Source organism: Dreissena polymorpha, chromosome 1 (assembly GCF_020536995.1).
Source record: "Dreissena polymorpha isolate Duluth1 chromosome 1, UMN_Dpol_1.0, whole genome shotgun sequence".
NCBI lineage: Eukaryota > Metazoa > Mollusca > Bivalvia > Myida > Dreissenidae > Dreissena > Dreissena polymorpha.
In genome coordinates, this window is record NC_068355.1 from 75,152,486 (window position 1) to 75,180,118 (window position 27,633).

General features: G+C 37.2%; 1 protein-coding gene across 1 annotated transcript; it reads left to right on the forward strand.

Annotated features, from left to right (window-relative positions):
* Positions 1–339: 339 nt before the first annotated feature.
* Positions 340–27,452, forward strand: LOC127835619 (carnosine synthase 1-like). Its single transcript, XM_052362059.1, has 13 exons — positions 340–2,411; positions 4,047–4,249; positions 4,426–4,612; positions 5,141–5,379; positions 6,242–6,502; positions 6,819–7,094; positions 7,720–7,948; positions 8,464–8,864; positions 10,484–10,703; positions 16,749–16,911; positions 17,116–17,402; positions 22,553–22,639; positions 26,682–27,452. Exons 2-13 carry the CDS (start codon positions 4,109–4,111, stop codon positions 27,161–27,163), a joined length of 2,973 nt encoding a protein of 990 aa, XP_052218019.1. The 5' UTR covers positions 340–2,411; positions 4,047–4,108; the 3' UTR covers positions 27,164–27,452.
* Positions 27,453–27,633: the final 181 nt, after the last annotated feature.

Below are 27,633 nucleotides of genomic sequence, written 5' to 3' on the forward strand. Positions count from 1 at the left end.
GTTGTATGATGTTTGCACATTCCTATTTCAACTTTGCTTGTAAGTTGGAAAGGGTCAAATAACGCTACATAAGTATGAGGTTTCGCAATGCACGCTGATGGTGAACGCATACATTAACAATTTTACAAACGATTGCTTCCGGTTAAAATAAATACATATAATTTTGCTGTTTATGGAATATTAGGTAGATACATATTGTATAAAACAGGTATGTTAGAATGATGCAGTATTGATTTTAAATTATAAACATTAATTTAACATTTTTGCTATCGTGTACAAATAAGCTTTAAGCGATTGTAAAAAAGGTTATACAAATCGATCACGAATGTCAAGCTCGTGTTAAATAATCATGGATTTATGTAAAAAAATGAAAATCCAATCGTTGTGTAAGTGGGACGTTTTGTTAGAGAGTTCAAGTGTAGATTGACAAGCTTAAACAAGATTGACATGGTTAAATGAATTACAAGTCTGTATTAGATATAAGGGATATGAAGAATATTTAGACTTACTTCCTAGACGTCTGCGTTTATTTATTTTTGTAAGATTAAAACCGGTAGTCTCTTCATATATATTGAGAATCTAAACTGGCAGATATACTCAGAGCAATCTAAACTGGCAGATATACTCAGAGCAATCTAAACTGGCAGATATACTCAGAGCAATCTAAACTGGCAGATATACTCAGAGCAATCTAAACTGGCAGATATACTCAGAGCAATCTAAACTGGCAGATATACTCAGAGCAATCTAAACTTGCAGATATACTCAGAGCAATCTAAACTGGCAGATATACTCAGAGCAATCTAAACTGGCAGATATACTCAGAGCAATCTAAACTGGCAGATATACTCAGAGCAATCTAAACTGGCAGATGTACTCAGAGCAATCTAAACTGGCAGATGTACTCAGAGCAATCTAAACTGGCAGATGTACTCAGAGCAATCTAAACTGGCAGATGTACTCAGAGCAATCTAAACTGGCAGATATACTCAGAGCAATCTAAACTGGCAGATACACTCAGAGCAATCTAGAGTGGGTGATATACTCAGAGCAATCTAAACTTGCGGATATACTCAGAGCAATCTAAACTGGCGGATATACTCAGAGCATTCTAAACTGGCAGATATACTCAGAGCAATCTTAACTGGCAGATATACTCAGAGCAATCTAAACTGGCAGATATACTCAGAGCAATCTAAACTGGCAGATATACTCAGAGCAATCTCAACTGGCAGATATACTCAGAGCAATCTAAACTGGCAGATATACTCAGAGCAATATTCTATGAAATGAACGTTATTGTTTAAGTTGTAATTCCTTTGATTTAAATTACGAATGCCACTGTATATGTAAATACCGCTCGTACAACAAATTACGAATAAATGTATTAACCGTATATTTGATATTTTTCCATCTGTGAATAATTCCCCAAGTTATTAGTTTTCTGTGAAAGATGAGTAATTTCAGATGTATGCAAATATATCAAAGAAGCTTTAGTTATAAGACGTATACTGAAACACGATACTCTCGTGGTATTTCAGGCATATTGATTTGCTTTTCGAAACCATCTTCATATACCTATATCAGATACATGATTTGAAAGGCAAACATATTTTACAAATTATCAATGGGATAATTTCCTTTTATGAAGAGGATCTTTCCATTTTAACCGCGGTAGCAACAAATACAACAACACTGTCTGCCATTTTGTCTATTTTTTCGTCGGGTAATTCCGCGGCAAAAAGGTTAAAGAGCCATAACTTTATATAAATCATGCATAAACAAAGATCTGACATATCATTCAAAGAAACAATCAATAACGCCTGTAATAAATTAAATATATGGAACGTTAGACATCACATACAATAAGTATTACAGTTATTTTCAAGCACTGAGCCTTTTTTATCTAAAACAATAAATCAAACTAAACAAGTTCAAAAACTGTGAAGAGTCTGATACATTTAAGTACCAAGCAATCCATTCATACCGGCAGCGAGAGATGTTTTCTGACAGATTTGACAAGAAGTTCACGCAGTTGTTATTATAAACACAATCCAGAGATAGCTAATGAAATGCTGTGAGATAACCCGACCCGTGAGTTAGCCGAGTTTTAAGTATTTTATCATAAATGTATTTATTATCGGTGTATGATTGAATAAAGTTGTTATACAGGTTTTGAAGGTGCGCATGTTCAATGATGCGGAAATCAAGATTTCCTCGTGCATAGATTTGTAGGTTTGTTCATTCGACAGGCAAGCAGGGTAGAGCGTTGACGTGCTTTAAATCGTTTTATTTGTTAATGCTATGTTTTGTTTAAAGGCTAATATTATGCTTTATGTGTTTCAGTGAGTGTTAAGAGAGTAGAAGGATGACTTGAGATAGAAAGAGGCATTGGTTCCGGACATTAACGAGTATACTTGTTATACTCCATTTTTCACAGTTCTATGTATAATGACACTTATTTGCCATTCATACTTTATGGCAATGTTTTTTTTTGGAACCAGTGTTTGTGCGTGTGTTTTCAAGAAATAAATTACACTGCTTGTCATGACACCTAAACAAATGTGTTTGTTTTTATTATAAAAGGTTAGATGATAAATAATTTATGTTTGACATAAAATGAAATGGAATATAAAACATAAATAATACTTTTAATGACGTTTCGTCACCCGTCGATAAAAAATTCTTCTCCTTGTGATTTTTTTGTATTTACTTGTACTTTTAATTATTTTTTTAAATAAAAATTAAGGTGACATAATCTGTTATCTTTGTTCGTTTCACGTGTCCGTCCGTAAGCCCGTCCGTCCGTCCGTCCGTCTGCCTGCCAATCGCATGTTGTCATCTTTCTATTATCTTATGTATGAAATCGAGCATGTTCAAATTTTAATAAAATAAGGCTCTTCTCCTTTCTGTACGAAAATAAGCAATCGATTTATAACTTAGTGAGCAAATCTTTTCTAAGAGAGAGTACTATCTAAATAAAGTTGTTTTTTTATACAAAAGTTGCGTTCCTTCATTCATCATTCATTTCTTTTAAAGCTTTTTAAGTTATATTTGCATAATAGGTAGCATAATTATTGTTTGCTCTTTGTGTAGGCATTTTAATCAACATGTAAGCAATTGTGATGATAAGCTTTGGGGAAAAAATCATCGTTTACAACATTGATACGCCTACAATATTTTCAGAATACCTGTTTTCACAAATGACTGTAAAGTCTAAACAAAATCCCATCATGTTATGAAGAGTGAAGCTTAATTTCGTGATATTTCTAAATTATTTATGCCCTGCTTTGTTGGCTAAGAACATGTAATATATGTACATTTCCAATGATGTAAATGCATTATGTATGTTGAGTAAATGCATTCTATATCTAAGTACTACATTTCAATAAGTACGTGATTGCCATCTAACTTTTTCAATTGATTTCATTGATAGGCAGTATTTATAATTGTTATTCCTTGTATGTTAAGTTAAAGAAAAATATATGAATGAACAATAAAAAGAAATCAATTTGGTTGAACATTTTTATATACTTATGCTTCGAGTGAATTTTGATTGCTTTACTTGTTATTTGTTTCGCCACGGTTACTAAATGTTGTACATTATTTTCAAGTAATGATAGTTGATTTTTTAATAAAAACCATTTTTAAATCCTAAAAATTAGTCATTTGCCATACACTTAGATTGACCAGTCGAGTGCATGTTGGCTTGAAAAATCGCAGACCATGTATACATTTCGTTTATCTTTGTCCAGATTCAAATTCATATGACGCTAGTTCTAGGAAAACTGGGCTTAGTACATAAGCTTAAATTGTTGTCCCAGTGAAGTCTGTGCAATCCGCACAGGCTTATCAAGGATGTCACTTTTCGCCTAAACTGGATTTTCATTATGAAGAGAAATCCTTTTAACGAAAAAATACATAAAAGCGTCCATGACCAATCTGTGACGAGTCTTTCCGCACATGCAGTCTAGAACAGTTTTCTCAGACCTCGGCTCATTTTGTGTACGCGCGACGAAACGCTATCTCGCTCTCGTAAATTTCAGAGGAAAAAGCCTTTTACTCAAACTTCGGAAACACGATTCGTATCTCTCGAGTGAATAGAGCCATGGATATCGTAGCAGGTGAGAAGACTGTAAATGACGCCGACGGCGACCGCTTAAAGAAAAATATTACCACAAAGACAAACACAAAAGTCGGATGGATGCAAGATGCAAATCTGGGGCCTCCATCCTCGTGGACTAAGGAGGTATGTCGCACCAAGTGCGTTTGTTGTTTTGTTGTTGTTTTTTGGGTTGGGTGGGATGGGGGTTAGGGCAAAACGTAGGTATTTTGTTATTACAACAGCATAACTGTTAAAATTTCTAGACGCAATAGGCAAACATCACCATAGTTTTCCTTCCATAAAATTACTATGTTTTACAGATCCCCACTGAGGACGCGGACATCGCGAGCCAATACGACGCGTTGCAATACCATCTGTTCGAGCTCGGTTACCCCGAGACCGTGGATCGCACCCGCGCCCCTCGGGCCGCACAGGACGCGCCCATAGAGAAGGCGGCGGTGGCAGTGCTACACCAAGCCGGAAAAACCACGTCTATTTGCCTAGAAGGTAACGAATTGTGTCTTACTCCGATGGATCAGTACCGAGTATTGAGTAAGTAGATTTAATTTAATAAACGTGTCTGAAAACACCAGGGCCTTTAAATATGCTAATCAGAGAGAGCACTTTCCGCCTAAAATTGATTTTCGTTTACACACCCTAAAAAAGAACAATCCCTTTAAGGCGGAAATTGACGTCCTGGATAAACATGTTCGGACAGCTTTTGCTACACTTTACGCACATGACGAAAGTTACCAGAGCGCTATTAACATGATTTATGGTTTATGTTCGGTTATTTAATTCACGCAATACATTTTTAGCGGAAATGCATATACTTTTTTTTTTCCGCGGGTTACATGTATCATCCCCATTATTACTCATGATTTGATTTCATCTCTGACTAAAAAGATCGGGCACACAAGTGCAGACGTAACTTCAGTCTTCTAACAGGTCAACTTGAGTACAAATAATTTGTATTGACTGTTAAAATTAGAATGAGTTACCATTACCCATACATGATTTTTATCGCCACTCAAGGCGGTCGTCAGGCGCCGGGAACAATGTACATGATCCTGTCTTCGTCGTGGCTCTCCAAGGTCCCGTCTAGCATCAAACCGGGACTGTATACGCTATTCATTCACAAGGCCGTCACGTTTCACGCCGGCGGCGCGACCTTCCTTGACGAGTTCGAGCCGCCTAGGCGCGTGACGTACCTCGTGAATTATTTTACTCATTCGGCCACCGGGGGACAGAGAAACGACGGGCAGACTATTGAGGTAAACTAGGCTTCAACCGTATTTGTTTGTTTAAGATTAAAAACTCTGAAACATCTGTCAAACATATGAGCCCCGTTTTGGAAAACAAAAACAGAGCCTATTTCATATACAGGAAAGTGTCCTCCCACATTAGCCTGTGCAGTCCGCACAAGATTATTAAGGACAATACTATGCGCTTAGACTAAATGTTCATGTAGAAGAGAGTTTTTTAAGAGAAGAATTCCACTTAAATGGAACGTGTGATCCCTTATTAGCCTGTGTGGACTGCACAGTCTTATCTAGGACGACACTTTACGCATATAGATTAAGTCATGTTTCTCATATTGTCTTATTTACCCATGTATGCCTAGTTGATTCAACCATCCTTTTAAATTGGATCAATTTATTTCCAAAATTAGGGATGCCTAGTATACTAATTTCTCTATTTAGAATATTTCTTATAGAAATTCCATTAAGCAAACAGCGCAGACCCTGATGAGACGCCGCATCATGCGGCGTCTCATCTGGGTCTACGTTGTTTGCCAATGCTTTTTCTAGACGCTAGCCATAAATGGGTTAATAAGAAATCTTGTCCAAAACCGTGTCTTCGAACGCTCGCAAGTTTGTCAGTCGTTGTCATTGTTATTCGATTTCTATAATCGTCTGACAAAAGATATGTATATGGTTTAATACCACATATTTGTACAACTGTCAATGGTATCTCTTTAACTAGTGGTGAGTTATTGAACAATGGAAAAAAATATGAAAAAAGTTTTTGTGAAGATTGATGCTTAAACTTAAGTTTGAAGAAAAATTAAAGTCAACCAAAATAAAAGAACAGTGTGTATGTTAGGTTGGGATTATGAACATACCATATTTTCAGGCAAATTTGGATTGCCCAATGAACAGTTCTTATGACCTCCGCGACGTCATCAATGACCGCCTCTGGTCGCGAAGTGTCCTGAATTCCGTTGGAATTGCAACGCCCGAGACCCTCGCATTCTGTTTCAAACTGAAACACACTCTAGTTGCTTTGCCTCCCAATGTTGTCATCCACGAATACGAAAGGAACACCAGCCCGGATTTTGTGGCGAAAGAAGTCTCAACATTCCTACAAGAGTTATCCATTAAAAACCGCAAACATGTAAATAGTCATTTTTATTGTACGAGTTTTGCAGTGAATGTATTGGTTTTATAGGTTGAATGAACATGCAATATACATATTTGCATCTATTGTAAAGAATCTATATTTCCTCATCAGCCATGATTATGGAATAAAAGCAAATCCAGCAGATAGCAGTTTTTAAATGCGAATATTATATGATATGCTAATTTTGTTTGCACGAAGAAGTGTTTGCCGCCATGAAAAATAAGTTGAAAAGAGGTAATTGAATAGATTTTTTCAGATTTGTTTTAAGATAAAAAAAGTCGCTTCCTTTTAACTAGTTTACTTTCTATAGATTATCATTAGACGGTCAAAACGAACACAGACGGGAAGCTCGGACGCCTCGAGGTTCAGCATTGCAGACCGGTCCTGTATTGTGGACGCGGTGCTAAAACTACTGAGCGAGCTTCAGGACTCAAACTCCGTACTCGTGGAGGATTATGTCGACCATCTGAGCGCCGGAAAGATCGAAGACGCGAAGTATCTGTGGGCAGCACCCAGCGCGGATTTTGGCGTAAGATGTCGAGCGATCGTCTGCAGAGATTTTGACAACGAACCCGTCTGTACACCGGTATGTCGTCTGCTTTTGTAAAAGTCATAACATTTTTAATATAACAGTTAACGGATCTTAAATTAGTTATTAAAAAAGGAATTTTAAAACTAGATCGTTTGGGACCGGGGAGACGACGTACGTTATTTGTACAATTACACCAGTGTTCGCGAAATAAATAAACCCATTTCTGTTCTGTGAACTGTGTGTTGTTCTTGGCCTTACTCAATTAAATTGTGAATGGCTTCTAAATTGGGAGAAATAAACAATTTTCCAGGAAACTGGGCTTATGCATTAGCGTAAAGTGTCATACATGTTAGGCCCGTACCGTGCTTTCCTCCTGAACTGGAATTTCGTTTAGAAGAGGCTCCCTTTGAATAAAAATCCATTAAGCGGAAAGTGTGGTTCCTGATAAGCGCCTACATACGGAAATTGCTTCGGGAATACACTGTACGCACGTGCATGGAGCACGGTATTTTCAGACCGCGTCTGAAATGGTCACAGGCCTGGAATGATATATTAGTGATTTATATTTCGCACAAATTTTAATGTGCTGTTCGATGTGTGACATAATATAGGAAATGTACTTAAAATGTGCTACATTCCTAGCTATGCGTGTTTGTTATTATTTATGGTTCTCTGTCAGCTTATCTGCAGCGTGTTCAACAAAAACATCGACATCAGAGCTCACACGGTACCAATGTCCCTCGAAACCGCCATGAAAACGTTGAACATTGTCGACGAAACGTTTATTCGGGCGTTCCAGACTAGTCTGCGCGCGCACGCAGAGGCTGCGCTTCAGTCAATCATGAACCGCGAGAGCAAGCTGTCAGACAAGGGAAGGGCGGAGCCAGGTGCGCAGACGGACCTCATTGGTAAGCTTGGTTCCTGTAGAATTGAGATCATCTCGGATATTATTTGCCATGTGGGACTCCTTTAAAGATCAGGATCGAGATCACTCTTTAATAAGGCTCATTAAAATATTACATGCTTATAAGACACGATACTGTCCTCCAAGACTGGATATTTGTTAAGAAAATAGTTCATTCATCCGTAACATTCCATAAAAGGGGAAAGTGCCTCCCAAAATGAGCTTGTGCGGACAGCATCGGCTACTATAGGATGACACTTATTGATATTGATTAAACCCCTATTTCACTGAGCAATGCTCGTATATAACGCGTTTTCAACAAATTTCAACAAGTATTCTCACATTGTGAATGAACTGTGTTTGCGCTAGGCATGTTAGTTTTTATTTTTTCTTGGAACTCTTCAAGTTTGTATTGTGTTACCGGTATGTTTTACAGTTTTTAGTCGTAGATATTCGATGTGGGCATACTGGCGTAACTGTGGTTCAATATTACAAATACATATGTCTGTCTCCATCTAGGCATCGACTACGTTCTCACGGAGTGTAACGGCATAGTGACGGCAGTAGCGTTGAACATGGACACGCACAAGTACATCAGTGACGCTGCAGTGCGCGACAATTTCACCTCATTCGGGAACGGAAGGGTTGTTGAAAATAACAGAACAGTGAATCCCGTGGTAAAATTGATGGAGGCAAGCGGAAACGCTATCAACAATAAAGATATGGCCGTCCGGAAAGTTTCTCATGAGAACAAATTCACGTGTGGTGGTTTGGACGGAATGTCCGTTCGCCCGTTCGTGCGGACTGCTCTGACCAAATCTCAGTATTTCCTAATGTCGGGGAAGAAAATACTTGCGTTAGATGCAGGAGGTTTTCACAAGGCGAGAATATGGAGGTTCGCGAAAAAATGTGGTATAAATGTATGCGTGTTTCTTATACTAATATAGCGATTTTATTTGTGCAAAAATGCAATTGCCAACAATTGGTCCTTGTATGGCTTTATTTCAAGCTTTTAAATACTATAGAAGTCTCACCATTGGTGCAATCTTCATGGTACTTGATCAGAGTATTTGTTTCAATTATTTCTTGATCGAGTTCTTAAATTGTTCTTGTAAATTAAAGCAGTTTTCCTTAGATGATTATAGTAAAAACTTACGATATATCGGCCAAATTAGTGCCGGTGCATTGATAACTTTGGCCGCCAGCTGGAATGGCTATTTTTCTTATATTGCAATAGTGAAATCTTATCTTAGCAATAGATGTTTGACCTTAAACGTGATTGGTAATTTATTATTGGAATTAAACTTAACACATGAACAGTTTTTGCATGGATGATATAAACATGTAATCAATCAACAATGTATTTATTCTTTTCAAATATTTCAAGTTAACTTCGGATTGAAACGTCAGCCTATAACAAAAGAGGCAGTCTTTGCATGCTTGAGGTCTGCAATATGTTTGTAAGAGCTTTTTTAAAACTACTTTCTATCCCATTCGTGAGATGTATGCCCGTGTGACGGAATACGCTTTTAATCAGAGCCTGTAAGCACAATGGCTACTCGGTGCCCTAATATTCAATAATCGGCACCCATGTGCTAAATTTCCAAATAGTGCGCGAACGGCCATACATTTTCGATTCAGACCCACCCTTTATTTAAATTTACTTTAAGTTTAAGTGTTGTTTATGTTTGAGCGCTTTAGTAATGTAGACATGAACCCATGTATTCCTAGTGGACTCTCCCATTCTTCTAAATTGGATCAATTTATTTCCAAAATTAGGGATGTCTAGTATATTTATTTCTATATTTAGAATATTTCTTACAGAAATTCATTTTAGCAAACAGTGTAGACCCGTAGACGCATTATGCGGCGTCTCATCTGGGTCTACGCTGTTTGCCAAGGCCTTTATCTAGACGCTAGGCATACATGGTTTAAATTTACACATCAAATTGTGAAAGTAATCGATCCCATTGCCACTTATGGGTCTATGCCAGTATGCATTATTACATAATCATTGGGAAAGGACTGCAAACATGTGTGAATAATAGTTATCACATTTTGTGTCCAATAGTCAAAACACACTTAATCAAAATACATGTAGTTTTTTTTCAAATGAGATCAGTGTCATGTTTGAAAATGGTATTCATCAATTGAAACAAATTGCCAAAAGAAGTAATGGCAGTTTTCCTTAGATGTCTTCGGGAAGCCTGGTACACTCTCTAAATCCACACTGTTCTGCCATTTAGCATGACACTAGATCATAACAAGTAGTCTAATGACATCCAGTTCAACAATGATTTTGTTTAGAAAGCAAGGTCAGAAGCAACATGTATTACATAAGCAGCACAGAGCTTCGTAAACTGTTTAGTTCCATCGGTTCTCAGGTGAGCAACCTAGGACCGTTGGTACTCTTCTAACATTCTATTTAGTCTGAATTTAACCCCTGGATACTTGTTTGTACATGATAATTACTCCGTACGGAATGCTAGTTTGAGCGGGTGTTCTTCCATTTTCATCAATCAATATTTACCGCACACAGCTGATTATGGTAGATCCGGACCCAAACCACAAAGTCAAGGATCTGGCGCACGCCTTCATTCACTACGACGACAACTGCGACCACAAGAACGACAGGCACCACGCTGCCGAGATCGTCAAGCTTCTTAAGCAGCGTGACCTCCAGGTGGACGGCTGCGTCACGTTTTGGGAGGACGCGGTGCCGTTGGCCGCCATGGTGGGAGAGATCCTTGGGACGCGAGGTATGGTACCAGTGATTATAAATACCGTTTTGGGGGCTGACTTTTGACAGTATTTCCATCGCCCGATGAAAACGTATATATTTACACCCATTTGCATCTAAAAAAAACATACGCCTTCGAATATAAAAAATTGGCTATGAAAAGACACGCACCGTTTTTATACTTGTAACTTTGGAGTGTCCTTATTATTTTGGCCTTTCATTTTCAGTGATTACTTATGGTACTGCTAATCATTCCACATTCTGCAGATACCAAGTGCCGGCTTGGGCCTGCACCGATCTATTATTCATGGAACCCTTGTCCCTATAATACATTGGGCTACTTTCCCGAACAACAGAATACTACGATGTAATAAATTTTGATCCATGGTGTTAATGTTTGATTTAACTTGCTACTAACAAAAGGTAGACGTCTTTTATTTATGAATGTACGTAGTTTAAGTTGTCATTTCTAGCACTAAATGGTTATGTAGAACACTGTCTAGTATTGTAAACTCTTCAATGGACCTTTCGGGTTGATAGGCCAGTGGTCCTCTCCAAAACATGTTCATTGTTATTTATAGAAAACTCTGTCCGTTCGTCGGGACTTCGACACGAACGGCCACGAACGGCCATTTCCGCTTATGAAATGTTTTTTTTAAATAAAGTATCTTCTCAGCGAAAATCAAGTGAAGGCCAACAGTGTCGTCCCTAATGAGCTTGTATATGCCGGTTCTAAAGTTCGGAGCCGGAATCTGTAGCCTAGTTATCCTAGAACGAGTCTTCAATATTAGCCGACCTGACATGGGAACGGATCGTCTTTTAAGAAAAGTCTTATGGACAGTTTGACATGTAATAGTGGGTTCTCTGTCGATAAATGAAAGCTTATCGTTACGTTTAACTCGCATCAAAGGGACAACTTGTTCAAAGTTTGACAAAGTGACACATTTTAAAAGTGTCATTTATTCAAGACCTAATGAACGCGCTATATTAATCCCATACAGATAACACCCCTGATTAATAAATGTTACATAGAGGATATGTGTTGGATTCGGTGGATTATCGATTTTAATTCACGATTGATCATAGAAAATAATATTTTCACGAGTGGCGCAGCATATTTTCTATGATCAAGAGTGAATTAAAATCGATATTCCACCGAATCCTACCAAATTTCTTTTTATTTTATGCTTTTTTCACCGTTAATATATATTGTTTAAGGGTTTAACTAAAGAATTTCGCTCGGATAATGACGTCATCTCGTCAAAAATGACGTCATTTCACAGTTAACAGTGAAAATTATTGATAATTTTCACTGATAATTTTCACTGTTTGAAACAGTGAAATTATCAGTTTTAATTCACTGATATATCTCTATTAACCACCGGAAAACATAACATAATTGATTATAATTACGTTTATTGATAATCATCTATCGAAATCGGGAAAATAAACAAGCGTTTGCACGAAACCATGCGCGTAGCCTTGTGTTATACCGCCAATACACCGACTCCGTTCGAAGTACGTTCTGAAAAATGTGACTAAACGGGCTCGAACTGTGTGAGAACGGAGAGATCGTAGTAGCAACGTGTTACGAACTGTCTTCGAACTTTGTGGACGGCCTGGAACGGGGTTGAACGGGAGAGGTGTTTCAGAACTTTGAACCTACTCAAAATTTCCTTCCGATCATCCCGTTCTACAATTAAACGTAGTAACAACGTACTGGAAACGGAATGGACGTACTAAGAACGGATAGGTCGTACTAAGGTCGGGTTAGGAACGTGCCAGAACGTTGTATGATCGGAGCGAAATTTCCTGTACGATGCTACACCGATCGAGTCCGTTTCCAGTTCTTTCAATCCGTTCTTAGACAGACCGACCCCGTTCGCACTACGTCTCAAGTACGATCTTGTTTCGTGTAAATAAATAGAAACTAAAAGATAAGTATTTACAACGTCAGTAAGTTCTGAGTACGTTGTACTCGTTTTAAGGGGTTCGCAGTAGGTTCCAAGTACGTTGTACTCGTTCAATGCAGGTGTGACAACGTTCAAACCGTAAATACAATACGTTCAGACAATGTGCATATAAATAGAGGTCGTAGTCTCAAAATTCATCATTTGTGATATTAAGATTCAGGATTTTTTCAATACCTTCTGCATTTTCTTGACGTTTTTCAGTTGAGATATTGATTTGTGCTTTTTTAATTGCGACAGTCTTTAGCCGCAATGTCATTTTGCGGAATTATTTCTTGGAGGCATTACAAATGTACGTCTGGTCGGCTCAAAGCGTGAAACATAAATGGGAACTGACAGGAACGTAGTCGGTTTTATAATCGCCGTGCAGAACGTGGCTGCAACTACGTCCTTAACGTACTAAGAACGTAGCAGGACGGAGTGAGAACTGCCTTTGAACGAGTTACCACTGCACAACGAATAAAAAAAGTGTGTACGAACGTGATCGAACTGACTGAGGACGGACTCGGTCTGACTGAAAACGGTATAGCAACGGGGACAATGTGAAAATTGACCCGATTTGAACTGGATAAAGACGAACTGGCAACGGGATAGGACGGATAGGAACGAGCTGCACGTAGCGCGAACTGAGTTTGAACGTCATTCAATCATATTGTAGATTTTTTTCTGACCAAAACTACACGTTCAAGCAAGTTCACATCCCGTTCTGCAGTTTGTTCAGAACGTGGTCGAACTGTTTAACAACGTGATTGGTGTATGGGCTCCTTTATGAATTGTTCCGGAATTTCGAAGTTAAGCGAAAGATTTATACAACTTCTGATAAACAATTTCTTCTTCGTAAAATCTCATTAGTTGAGCAGTTGCTACATTTAAGTGCAACAATCTTTACGTTAAATAAAGTGTGCCTTATTTTGTTATCCTTTTCATTATGACCTCACAATGAATAACAATACCTATGACATCACTCGGATAATTCACTCGATGTTTATAAATGTGCCGACTTAGACCAAACACTATCCATACGCAATAAATAAATTCGTCGTAGTACCCAATTTATTTACGGCTTTTTATTAGTTATACGGTAATTACAAACATTCTTGTTTTTTTAAACCACTCGACTATTGCCTTAATTGCTGAAGACATGCTAACCAATACTCGAAACTGTTGATTATTATCACAATAACTTAGCCAAAAATTATTTCTTAAATATGTGCTCTTTGGTCTCATTCAGACGAAAGAAAGTGGATACAATTCTTTACCAAACCCTCAGTCAAAATCTTTGTTAAACGATCTTAAAAGGGCAGAAATTGCAAACAGTTTTGTTTCGACTTTGTGCTATTTTTCTACCATGACAATATCAGCAATTGTAGGTTTCTAGATTTAACGATGTATTTAAGTCATCCATGTTATGTCACTTATTTATAAACGATGTCATTGTCTTTTCGGAATCTGCGACATCCCTGTCGTCTACTTTGACCATATTCATTTTCGTTCAATGGTGTATTAATTGTAATCAATACTGGCTAGTAAGTTTATACTTGAAAAAAGTATGGATATAAACAATGACAAGTGTCATGTACTTTACTTTGGTTCGCACTTTGCTATACGGAAGTGAAGGGTATAACTCGATAAATCAAACAGTTGTATGATGGCTTACAATGGCCATACGAAACAAATTAAGATCGCAAGAATTGCTCTTTAACTAGATAAGACAATCTATTTCATGCTTTCCGGTGGTTTATAGAGAAATATCAGTGAATTAAAACTGATAATTTCACTGTTTCAAACACTGTGAAATGACGTTATTGTTTGTGACGAAATAACGTCATTAACCCAGCGAAATTCTTTGGTTAAACTCTTTCACAATGTATAATATAAACTGTGCAAAAGCATAAATAAAAATAAAATTTGTTGGATTCGGTGGAATATCGATTTTAATTCACACGTGATCATAGAAAAAAATATGTTTTCACTCGTGGCTGCGCCACTCGTAAATTTTTTATTTTTTATGATCACTGGAGGATTAAAATCGATAATCTACCGAATCAAACATTATATATATATATAATCCTCTATATAGTATTAATACAATCACGCACAAGAAATATATCTTTGTGACAGTGTTCTCTTTGGCTCTTCGTACGGCTTTGTTTATTTGTCTATGACATAACGAGAATGCCATTTGAGGTATGAACATTGAACTTCAACTCGAGGTACCATAATTGCATTGTTATTGTCTTTTGGTTATTTTTATATTGATGTATATTTTACCAAAGGATTGACAATCTTTATGGTTAAAAATGTTTAAGTCTGTTATTAAGTGAAATTGCTTGGAATAGTTTAGGATGTGTATGCAAATATGAGTCGCGTTCTGAGAAAACTGGTCATAATATCTGTGCGAAAAGTGTCGTCCCAGATTAGCCTGTGCAGTTCGCACAGGCTTATCAGGGACGACACTTGCCGATTTTATGACATATTTCGTTTAAATGAAGTCTTTTCTCATCAAAAATCCAATTTAGGCGGAAAGTGTCGTCCCCGATTAGCCTGTGCGGAAATCATGTTTCTCATATTCAGCTTATTGTGGGTATGCGGTTGGACTCAGGCAAGGGGATGAAAAAAGGAAAAAAAGAAAATGGGCATACACTTGTACTGATATTGAAGTGTTGATAACTTAAACTATTTAGGCACAGTGTTGAATTATGCAAGGAGTTTTACATCCAACCAATGACACTCGGTCGGTAAGGCCATTACAGCCATGCATACATTATTGTTTTAATGCAATTACATTGAACGTAAATCAAAACTACTTTGACAGTTGTTTGAGTTCGTTGTGAGTTCTATATTAAATTATGTTTCAGAAGTTTGGGGTTTCACATAGTCAGATGATATTAAACGCAAACATTTAAAATTTCGCAAACGATTTCTTTAGGTTGTAATAAATACACGAACTGTTTTTTGTGTATTAGGCAGATACCCATTGTATGACAACAGTTTGTAAAATATTGGTTCACGTTTCTAAAGAATAGTAATATTATAACGCAAATTGCCTACAAACATTTTTTAACGATTGTAATAAAGGTTATACAAATTGGGCCCCAAATGTCAATACAATGTTTAATAATTTTAAATTTGGTGACGTATTAGAAATCCAACCGTTGTGCAAGATACAAATATTATTAGCGAATTCAAATATAGACTTCATGATAACATGAAACAAAGGTGGTATCATAGTAAAATGAGTAACATTTCTGTATGAGATATATATAAAGTTTTTAAAACATCATTTGAATATCAAGAATATTTAATCTTGCTTCCTAGACGTCTGCGTCTATTTGTTGTAAGATTAAGAGTCTCTGCACACCCTTTGATAATCCAAACTGGAAGATGCGCTCAGAATGACATAACACAACAGAAACTGTTTTGTTTATGTTGCAATTACTTCGATGAAGATGACGAACGCCATTTTATATTTATATGCCGCTGTTACACTGATTAAAAATAATATATATTAGCCGTAAATTTTATATAAAACCATTTGTATATAATTTCCTAAGTTATGAATTGCAAATGACAAATCAGTTATTTGAAATGTATTTAAATATATTAAGAAGCTTTTGTTATAAGAAATATGATTATTATTAATAATCTTTAAAAATATCATTACCGCTCCGATCGAATTGACGTATTCTTGCAATCGATTGTGTTTACTAACAGTTGTATTCCTAAATGACCTTTTTATGTTACGCAGTGGTATGATATTAATCAATCTATGCCTAGTGGACTCTCCCTTCCTTCTAAATTGGATCAATTTATTTCCAAAATTAGGGATGTCTAGTATATATATTTCTATATTTAGAATATTTCTTACAGAAATTCCTTAAGCAAACAGCGCAGACGCTGGAGAGACGCCGCATCATGCGGCGTCTCATCTGGGTCTACACGGTTTGCCAGTGCTTTTTTCTATACGCTAGGCATAAATGGGTTAAACCTATTTACGTGACATAAAATGATGTGTATATAAGAATATAAAGATTATGAAATTGCGAATAAGTCCGAATAAACTGTCTCCCTTTATGTCTGTGTGTTATCTTAAGGTTCCATCGTTGAGGGAGCACTGAATGCTAAGAAGAAAAGTCGCACGCAGTCGACAGTGTATACGAAGGATGAGCCAGTCGCTCACTGGGTGAAAACATGCCAGTATTCCTCACCAAGCTACCTCATCCGGGATCCCGCCGACATCGACGCCATCTGCAACAAGTAAGTCCCGAGCTCGTAGAAAACGCGGTAATTATGCCAAAGCAGTAGCGGTCCCAACAGTTGTTGAAAGGAAATTAAACGATTCTTGAAATGACAATGTATATATATATATATATATATATATATATATATATATATATATATATATATATATATATATATATGATCATTAAAATGGCGAGTGTTTTTTCGTTGCGTTTTTAGCAGGGTGAGATACCCACTCATGCTGAAATTGGAACACGGAAACAGCGCCATTGGAGCGACGCTCGTCGTGAGCGCCGAGGAACTCCGGACGAAGCACAGCGCCACCACCGACTGCTTCCGTAAGGAGGAGGACCAACAATTTGTAGGCCTGGGGCATGGGACTGAAACACTCGTCATGGAGTACCATGGGGGCTCAGAGCATGACGTAGACGTCGTAATGTATGAACGTAAGCTCGTTGGAGCGTTCATTTCCGACAACGGACCAACTAACTTCCCCTTATTTACGGGTTGGTCCCTTTTGATTAAGTTTAGTGTTGTATCTATTGGTTATTTATTTTGTATTGAGTATTGAATTACTTTTCAAATTTCATTTTACCATAGATTTGTGTCTTGTTCTGAGAAAACTGGGCTTTATTCGTGTGCGTAAAGTGTCGCCCCAGATTAGCCTGTGCAGTCCGCACAGGCTAATCAGGGACGACACTTTCCGCCTAAACTTGATTTTCGGTTAGGAGGGACTTCCTTGAAACTAAAAATACCATTAAAGTGGAAAGTGTCGTCCCTGATTAGCCTGTGCGGACTGCACAGGCTAATCTGGGACGACACTCTACGCACAAGCATTAAGCCCAGATTTATCAGAACAAGACACATTTATTCCACTTTTGTATTCGATACAAACATCATGTTATACTAAGTTAGATGAACAGAATGATGCATACAATAAATATGTTTTTACAATATTTGCTAATTACCGGTTAGTACCGGTAAGTTAGGAAATTCGGGGTTTGGGTTTGAGTACGTCAGAAGGACTTTTTGGTTTTAAGGGTGATGTTTGTTTTAATATTGTATACCCACTATGCTTTAACTTCAATTCGGATTTACGGATTAATGAAGATATAATGAAATTAATAAATCTGAGAGGTTTTGCGCCATTTTTCTCGACAAACTGAATGTCGAGTTTAATATTATTTTTCAACGAGTTTCGTTTATTTTCGTCAGCATAAAAACCTAAATGGATAAACGGTGTCAATGAAGTTTATTTAGATTGGAAGTCGGTATCCAGAATGCAATGTTTGAGGCGTTAATTGATACATCTCCAACGCCGTAAAGTGATCGGGACAAGTGCAAGTGTCAGCTTCTATGTGTAGAAATATGGCTGATATTGCATTATAAGAGTACCAGGTAAAACTTCATATGAGCATTTTTTATCTGGAAAAAATAGGGTTTGAAGCACGTGCGTAGAGTGTTGTGTCAGATAAGCATATGCCAACCGTAAACATTTATTAGAAACTACACTTTCCACATAAACTGGATTTTTGCTAAGATTTAACAGAACAAGAGGCCACTGAGCCTAAATCGCTCTACTGCTATAAACACTGTGCAAGTTTGGAAAAAATAAGATGGAAACTGTGTACTTAATTTCGCAAACAAGGAGAATTTTCTCAAATTCAAGGGGAGATTACTGTGTACTTATTTCTCCGATACTGCTCATATTCAATAGGGTTCAAGTCCTCATTGATATAAATATACTATGCAAATTTGGAAATAAATGGATGCAAACTGTGGAATTTATTGCGTAAACAAGCCGGATTTCAAAATTTTCTCATATTCAAGGTGAAGTCATTCTGGACTTATTGTTTCGATATTGCTTTTTTTAAAGAGTTTGAGTCCTCATTGATACAAAGACACTGTGCAAGTTGTTTGCCAAGAATTGGATGAAAATTATGGACTTTATCACATAAAATAACTGAATTTTCATTTTTTTCTCAAATTCAAGGGGAGATAATTCTGGACTTATAACTCCGTTATTGCTCATTTTCAATAGGGTTTGACTCATCGTTCAGATAAAGACACTGCAAGTTTTGAAATGATTGGATGAAAACTGTGGACTTCATTGCGTAAACAAGCCTTATTTCACAATTTTCTCAAATTCAAGTGGATATAATTCTAGACATTTTACTCTAATGAAACCCATTTTCAATAGGGTTCGAGTCCTCATTAATATAAAGACACTGAACAAGTTTGAAAAGAATCGGATGAAAACTGTGGACTTTATCGCCTAAACAATAAAAAGTCTAACGCACGCACGCACACACGGACGGACGACGGAAACCACGACATGACATTAGCTCTTCAGGCCTTCGGCCAGTAGAGCTTAAAATGAAATAAAAGCGGAAAGCGTCGTTCCAGATTAGTCTGTGTGGATAGACGCTTATCAGGTACGACACTTGACGCACATGCGCGTATGTTATTACTTATTATACCAGATTTATATACAGTAAAACTGCCATAACTCGAGGTAGCTGACCTCGATGCTCGAGTAATCGCAGGTTTCGAGTAATCCATGGTATTATTTGTTTTCACTGTTTCTGTTGGTGATGCTGAACTTCTGACCGCAAACGCTTCAGATGACACACTACAGTTTTTTTAGTCTCGGCAATCTCGTACATAAGCAGGAGCGAAACAATGTCTGGAAACCGGTCACCTCGCAAACCTGAAAATAAAACAAGCACATTTCCAGAGTGGTTGAGGGTGTGCCTTCTGAAAAATCAGTAAAATTCAAATCAAATGAGTTGGGGCAAAATGTTTAGTATTGATTATTTTAAATCAAAACATCAGAATTCTGTGTGTTTCCGAGCCTTTTTAAGCCAGTTTCAACAACAAACTGCCACTTTCCTGCAGAAGCAAGGTGCCTGGAAACCATGTTTTTACATTGATAACTTACCAAGTACTAAACAGCAATGGAAAAAATTGGGGGTCAAAGGATTAGATTTTTTGTAATAGTTTAATGTCCGTACGCCCTTTCAAATTTCCAACAGAAATACTGACCGGAGCCAGCAGTACACCTGTTTTCGAATTGCATTAATTCTACTTCCTGTATGCAGCTATAGTTACAATACCAATGTTTTGGTAACTAATAAACATCCAAGAAAAATCACCACACCTCAAACCTGACATTCATTATTATTTAGACACTCAAAATGGTGCTTACTCGAGCAATGTTCTCTTTATTTCGCATTGGTGGCTAAAAAGTGTGGTGTGCAGCCTTATTTACATGCAAGATGGTGTCAATCTCTTGCACGACGGTTACATTACATTCACCTCTGTGTTGGGCTCAGAACGGACTATTGTTATGAAAGCGTCTCATTCATGTCATGATCATACCAAGCGTTCATCATTGAGGTTACAGTATACTAAACAATCTCTTGCTCGACGGTTACATTGCATTCACTGCATTAAAGAAAACCATCTCATACCATGATATCTTGTATCAGTCTTAATTCATTATTATAAAATTGATATGTTTTTTTGTTGTTAAGAAACCAACATACATACACACGTCGAAGCAATTCCTAACGTCACTCAATAAACATTATGTTCAATTATTTACATGTGTAAAGTGCGTGGAATGATTCCATCTGCGTAAATGGGCAATAAAATAGTTCCAAAGAGTTGCATTAAAACTCGCAAGTATTTGCACGATTTATCGTACATTTAAAAGTCATATTTCTTAATTTAATGCATGCGATCTTAAATATCCAATCAAATATACATTGAATGCATTTGTTCGGTTTTAGCTATTTTATAGACAAAATGGCGTGCTGAGCCTTTCGCAGAGTTGTATGTGAGAGCAAGGAACGACAACTCTGCGTGGAGATTGAGATGGTGTTTGGAAAAGAAAAGGTTTTCTGAAATTGTAAAAATCGATTACGGTTACAGTATACTAAACTTTACAATAAGAATTATCGTCCATTCAGCGTAGCGCCCTTTTCATGCAAGATTGCACGTTCAAAGGCGCTTTACATAAGAGCATTTGACGTATCGCAGATACGAATACATTTTGCAATACTGTTTCAATAGAAATCGATCAAAAACTACTCAATTATAATATAGAACTACTCTATTATACTTATACTGTAAGTACTACGTAAAAACATGCACAGTAACCATAGATTAGAACGATCAACAAGACACTATAAAAACTACTCTACGTGTATAGCTATAAGACAATTAATGAAACAATAAAATCTAAAACTTAAAATATAAGTACTACGTCTAAAAACAAAAAACATGCACAGTAACCTTAGATTAGAAAGATCAGCAAGACAAAACAGAACAGAGACACTGGTAACGTCAGGATACCATTACCACGAGTCCACCCCCCCCCCCCCCAAAGGAATAATTATGCTTCCTTTAAAAGGGTTAATTCCAGGTCATGCTGATTAAGACAAGGATAACGTCAGGACACCATTTCCACGAGTCCAAAAAACCCCAAAGGAATAATTATGCTTAAAAGGGTTATTTCCAGTTCATGCTGATTGAGATTTTATATAATGAATTGAATAAACCACTGCTTATGTTGCATAAGATTGGAGGAAGAGATGAGTTTTTAGTGCCTTTTTGAAGGAATTCAGTGTTGAATAACCTCAAATGTTTGATGGAAGTGAGTTCCAGAGTTTGGGAGAAGCGTACATGAAACTTCGCTCTCCGTATGATACGTATTGAATCTTCGTTGGATTCACTAATGAAGTCGCTTCGTTATTTGATCTTAAGTTTCGCCTTGGGTCGCAGACTTCAAGAAGGTTTTCAGATATACAGGCGATTGTCTATTTAAGGCTTTGAACGAATTGGTAATTATTTTGAAGTGACTTTTTTTTCTACTCTGAGCCAGTGTAATTCTTTTAGGATCGATGTTATATGACTATAGCGAGATGTTCTTGTGATAACACGCGCAGCAGTGTTTTGAACATTTTGTAGATTCTTGATTGCTAAATTTTGTGTCCCATGCAGCAGTGCATTGCAATTGTCTAGCTGATATGTGACAAGTGAATTTACCAAGAAGTTTGTGGCATTTGGTGTAAGATATTGCCTGATGTGACCTATTTGCCTATTCTGACGGAAACATGATTTACTTATAGCATTAATATTGTGTTCCATGTTCATTCTTGAATCAAACCAAGCACCGAGATTTCGAACGTATTGCGATGGTTTAATTGTCGAGTCACCTACTTTAACAGTTAACCCATCTACGTACTTGGCGTTGTTTTGACTTGAAAATACTATGACCTCGGTTTTGTCGGTGTTAAGTTTGAGCATATTTGTATTCATCCACGAGATGATATCTTGGATGCACTTTTCAACTCGATTAAGTGTTTATAATTTAAATAGAATAGAGCACGTATCTTTGTTCGAACATTTGGGTATAGTTTGTCGGTTTTTATTTTAGGAAAATATAGATAAAGGCGTGAAACAATTTACATGTGATACCATATAAATATCATAAACCATGGGGGTTTGGATTCTCATGTCTTCTATGAGCCGACCTCAAATCATCGGCCGGTATTTGAATGGTAAAACGTTGTCTGAACAAAAGTAAAGGTTGAGTTCCAAATGAGATCTTTTCTGCGCTTCGTTCAATCCAGTTCCCTCTTTGTTTTAGAAACTGCTGCCACTATGCCGTCCGTGCTGCCGCCGGATCGCCAGGCACAGCTTATTGTGGCCGCCTATAAGTGCTGCGTTGACATCGGTAAGTTTCGGCAAAAGCAGGCTTACTCACATTAATTTGGCCACGTTTGGCTAATCCGGCTTATGCTTGCTTCTTATATCTCCCAATTGGTGCAAAAAGGTACCATATGTCATTGAATTAAAATGACACTAGGTATATTTTTGCACCCTAGGGCGAATTATATTGTAAGTTTTGTATATATAGCTATGAACTGGGATAGTTCAAGTTATATGAATAAACGTTATGTTCTGTTATAAATGCGAATTAGACACATCAGGGTCGATACCGTCCGAATACACCCATTTTTGACGATGCTGCGAAGCAGCTCGTCTAAGTTATCATACCATGAACAAATTCTTCACAATGACAACCTATGTAAAAGACCGAGCAAGTCCGATTGAGATAGCTCGATTTTTCTAATCGGCATACCTCGCTGATAATCATTGATAAAGGTAAATATTAAAAGAACAGCATATTATTGGGAAACAGATTGTATAAGTGTATCAAAACGTTAATTTTAGATTGGTTATTTTAAATCCATTTTATCTTTATGGACCAATGAAACAACTATATATTTTCTCAATTGTGTTCTCGATTTTGTAAATAAATTGCGAATGAAAACATGTAAAATTATTTATTTTTTTTACGCGATCACAAATCTAAAGAATACGAACAATTTCGAATCTGCCTATTGTTAACGCTGCACTGCTATGATCTATATAGATAAAACAACATTTTTTTGCGTAGTTGTCCATCCTGCTAGCGCAGTGGTCAGCACGTACGCTTTTTCACCTCTACGACACCGGTTCGATTTCCGCTCCCGGCGCAGTGTTTTTTTGTTTTGTTTTGTGGTCACCATACCGGACAGGTGGGGTTTTCTCCGGATAATCCTATCACCCGCAGCACAAGACCATATTAAGAATTAAAAAGTATTTCAGTAAAAAAATAAATGGCTGGAAATTGCAGCTATCATTTAAAATCCGTCCCAACTGTTGTCAGTCTAAGCTTATTAGGTAGGAGTGCTGAACACACTCCGGATCCCAACATTATGCAGCCTCAGGCGTGGAGGTAACTCAAAACCTTGGACATACACAAATACACACAGTGGGTGCAGCCAGGGCGCAGGTAGACTTAATAAATGAAACAAACTCACGTGCGGACACAATCATTTTAAATTTACATACTTATTACGATATTCTAACAGAAATGACACAACCATCTAAGTGTACATACCATGTTTGATAATTCGTTCGTTTGTTAGATTTCAGCATATACATGTATAAGTTCATATCGTTTTGGTAAGTTAACTTATCCATATGTTCCTGGGCGATCTCGGGTAGTCAAGTGCTCTTACGATTGAGCTCACCTGGTCCGGCTATGTGCTCATATCTACTTTCGAGAATACTCATGAAAGTATTGCCATACTTAATGAACAAACATGCCTATGCGTCTTGAACTTAAATTAACAAACACTATTCAACAGGAAAGAAAGCATATATCCATGCCCATGGGCATGTGAAATCACGTCAGTACATATAACATTATTAAATTAAGAACGTAAACAACGAAATAAAGGTAGGGTATGATGTACATGTGTTATTAACGATCATGTCATGTTTTGTATATATCTGCTGAAACGTAATTTTAATAACCCACAAACAATTTACTGTAATAGAAAGTTTTTACGAAAAGTGGTACAGACAAATACACGCCGATTATCTTTTTAAAGATATTTCTTGTTAGATTTGATCGAGAATGTAACCCGCCTCCCAGTTTCGCTGAATGGGTCAAGTTTCCCCACGTGTATTACTTCCCCGTACGGCCGTACCCCAAAAATTTTTTTCGTCCCAAAATGTTTCGTACCCAAATTATTTTGTAACCAATTTTTTACGTACCCACATTTTTTTCGTACCCACATACACAATTGTGGTGATATAGATACACTTAAATTGATGCTTTTATATCCATCCTCTTCAAAAGAATCGTCACTACAGTACTGTCAGTACTTTGATTTATAATGAAGATACTTCCTTTTAACAATAAATACCGTAAAAGCGAAAGTGTTGTCCCTAACTACGGACTACTACGGTTAATATTGGATGAAACATAACGCACGTCCATTGAGTCCTGTTGTCCTGAAGCAACGCTCAATTAATGCGTCTTTCACAATAGCTGTAAACCGGATTTCTAGCGTTCCAACATATCATACAAAGCATCTCGTCAATATAGGTCAGAGTTATGATTAAGCACGAGTCCCACCCCTAGCCATTATCCCCTGAAATGCGTCTTGCTGGGCTCTTAAAATTTATGTAAATAACTCTATATGTCTTCTATTTAAAAATTGCAACATGAACAAGTCAGGACTACTCTGGTCGACAAGTGATTGTGTACCCCAGTATGTTTTCAAACAACGCTGCCTTATTTATTCACTTACAAAAGTTTCATTCAGATGTTTATTTGAGCCATGATCTGTGAAAAGGGGGTTTAATGCATATCCGTAAAGTGTCGTCCCAGATTAGCCTGTGTAGTACGCACAGGCTTATCAGGGATGACACTTTACGCCTACTGTAAACCGGATTTTTGCTGAGAAGAGACTTTCTTTAAACCGAAAATATCATATATAAGCGGAAAGTGTTGTCCGTGATTAGCCTGTGCGGACTGCAAAGGCTAACTGGAACGACATTCTAAGCTTATGCATTAAACCCCTATTCACAGAGCAAGGCCAATTAAAAAATCAAAGGGTTATTAAGATTGGGGCATCCTGATTAATGGGATTTAATAAAATCTAGCAAATTTCTGATAACGTTACATATGGGTCGTAAGATATGGCCTTGTACAAATATTTAATTTACGTACAATTTTCGTTGAACCCGCCTGTTGTCGGTCCGATATATAAAGGGCCGGTCACAATTCGCGACCGTAAGTCCGATCTTGTCCCAGGTAATTTTAAACTATCTTGCCTCAAATGATTCCCATGAAGAGAAGGCATGTTACTCTCTTTTGCTTGCCTGCACTCATTTTGTATCCATAATTTATCACATGCCATACCATGTTTCCCATGTTATATACCCATTACATATTTTTTTTCTTCTTTTATACTTAATTATAAAATATGGCATTTCTGCAGCGAAAGAACAGCAGTGAAAAGAACAAATTGTTATTTTCACCGATTAAAACAACACATTTTCGGAACTCCTTTTTCTATTTTTAGATTATCATATATAATATTATATATTTTTTTTCTATGATCACGAGTGAATTTAAATCGATATTCTACCGAATCCAACAAATTTTATTTTTTTTTACGTATTTTTCACCGTTTATTTAGACATTGTAAAAGAGTTTAACTGGATAATTTCGCTGGTATAATGACGTCATTTCGTCACACTAATGACGTCATTTTTTGTTTTGAAATGTATTGAGGCACGCCACAGGAGAAACTCCGAGAAAGGGTAACTTTTCAGAGAAAGGGAAACAGCTGTTAATTATTTTATGAAAAGGGGGCATAAAAGAAACAGAAAATGTGTTCATGTCAGTGTAAGATCGTTTGTTATTTCACTCGTGATCAAAGAAAAATAATATTTTCCACTCGTGAAAATTTATTTTGTATGATCATTCGTGAAATAACAAACGATCTTACACTGACATGAACAAATATCCTCTATATCTTTTACATGTGTACGTTACTTTTAAGCGTTTTTATTGGCTTAGTTTTCGTTTATTGACCAATCGCATTTTGTTATTTTGCTGAAATGACGTTGCAACGTCAAATGACGTCACGAAATGTAAACAACATTTGGGATTTTTGCGTTTACAAATATTTATTTAATTTTCTCATTTAAAAGCATGTGATAAAAAAAGATCTGACACTCGCTGTCATATCATACCATATTTTATTAAACTCGTCCAGGAATTTCGTTAGAAAGCTCGCCAATGGCTCGCAAATTCCTTAACTCGTTTAATAAAATATGGTATGATATGACAAGTCATGCCAGATGTGCGTCGTTTACGCCTTTTTAACATTATGCGAACATATTTTTATGCAGTTTTCCTTTTATCGCAGGCCTCTCTGACGGCGTCTTCAACGTTGAAATGAAGATGACGGCCCGTGGACCAAAACTCATCGAGATAAACGGCCGAATGGCTGGTTTCTATCTCCGCAAGTGGATCCGGCGCCTGTACGGTGTCGACCTCGCGATGTGCGCATTCATGATTTCCTGCGACATGAAACCTTTCGTGCCAAAGTTCCAGCCCGTCGAACGCCTCATGGGCGTAATGGTACTTCCGTCACTTCACAGCCATCTTGTGAAAGACAACCACTTCCGGGAACGCATTCAGTGCCTTAAAGATAACGGCGATGTAATTTTCCAAAATTTCAATGACCAGATCAAGCTGGAGCAATACGAGACGCCATACGGGAGCTTTGGCGTCTCTGGTACCGACGTCGACGTCTGTCGCGAAAAGCTGTTGGCTCTATGCGAGGAGTTGGGGATCGAGAGCGAAAAATACAAGGTCTCAAACTTTGCTCGCTATTTCCGGTATTAACCGAAATTGAGCTTGAATTAAATAGGTTTTATCGTGGGATTATGTTTTGATGTTTATACAATACCTCGATGAAAGCAGCGGTGTTCTGTGGAATTGTATTGCAGGCATCGTTGACATTTAATTTCAGCAGGGTACATATCTCCTTTGCTCATACACCATAGTAATTATGTATCTTAGTTGTATAACATACGAAGTGTTAAAAGCACAATTTTATGAAATATCTGTATTGGGTTCGTAATCAATCAGTAAATGTAAGGGGACTAAGAAATATATTTTTGGATGTTATAAATGCGAGTTTGTTCATTCATTACATGTTCATTTAGTTCGGATTCTGGTAGTACTCTAAGTAATAAAAGTCGTTAATGTCATACTCATTCATCCTTAAAACCTGACTTCATGCATTTTAGTAAAGTGTCTTCTCCGATTAGCCTGTGCAGGAAGCAGGCTAATCAGGAACGACACTTCGCCTA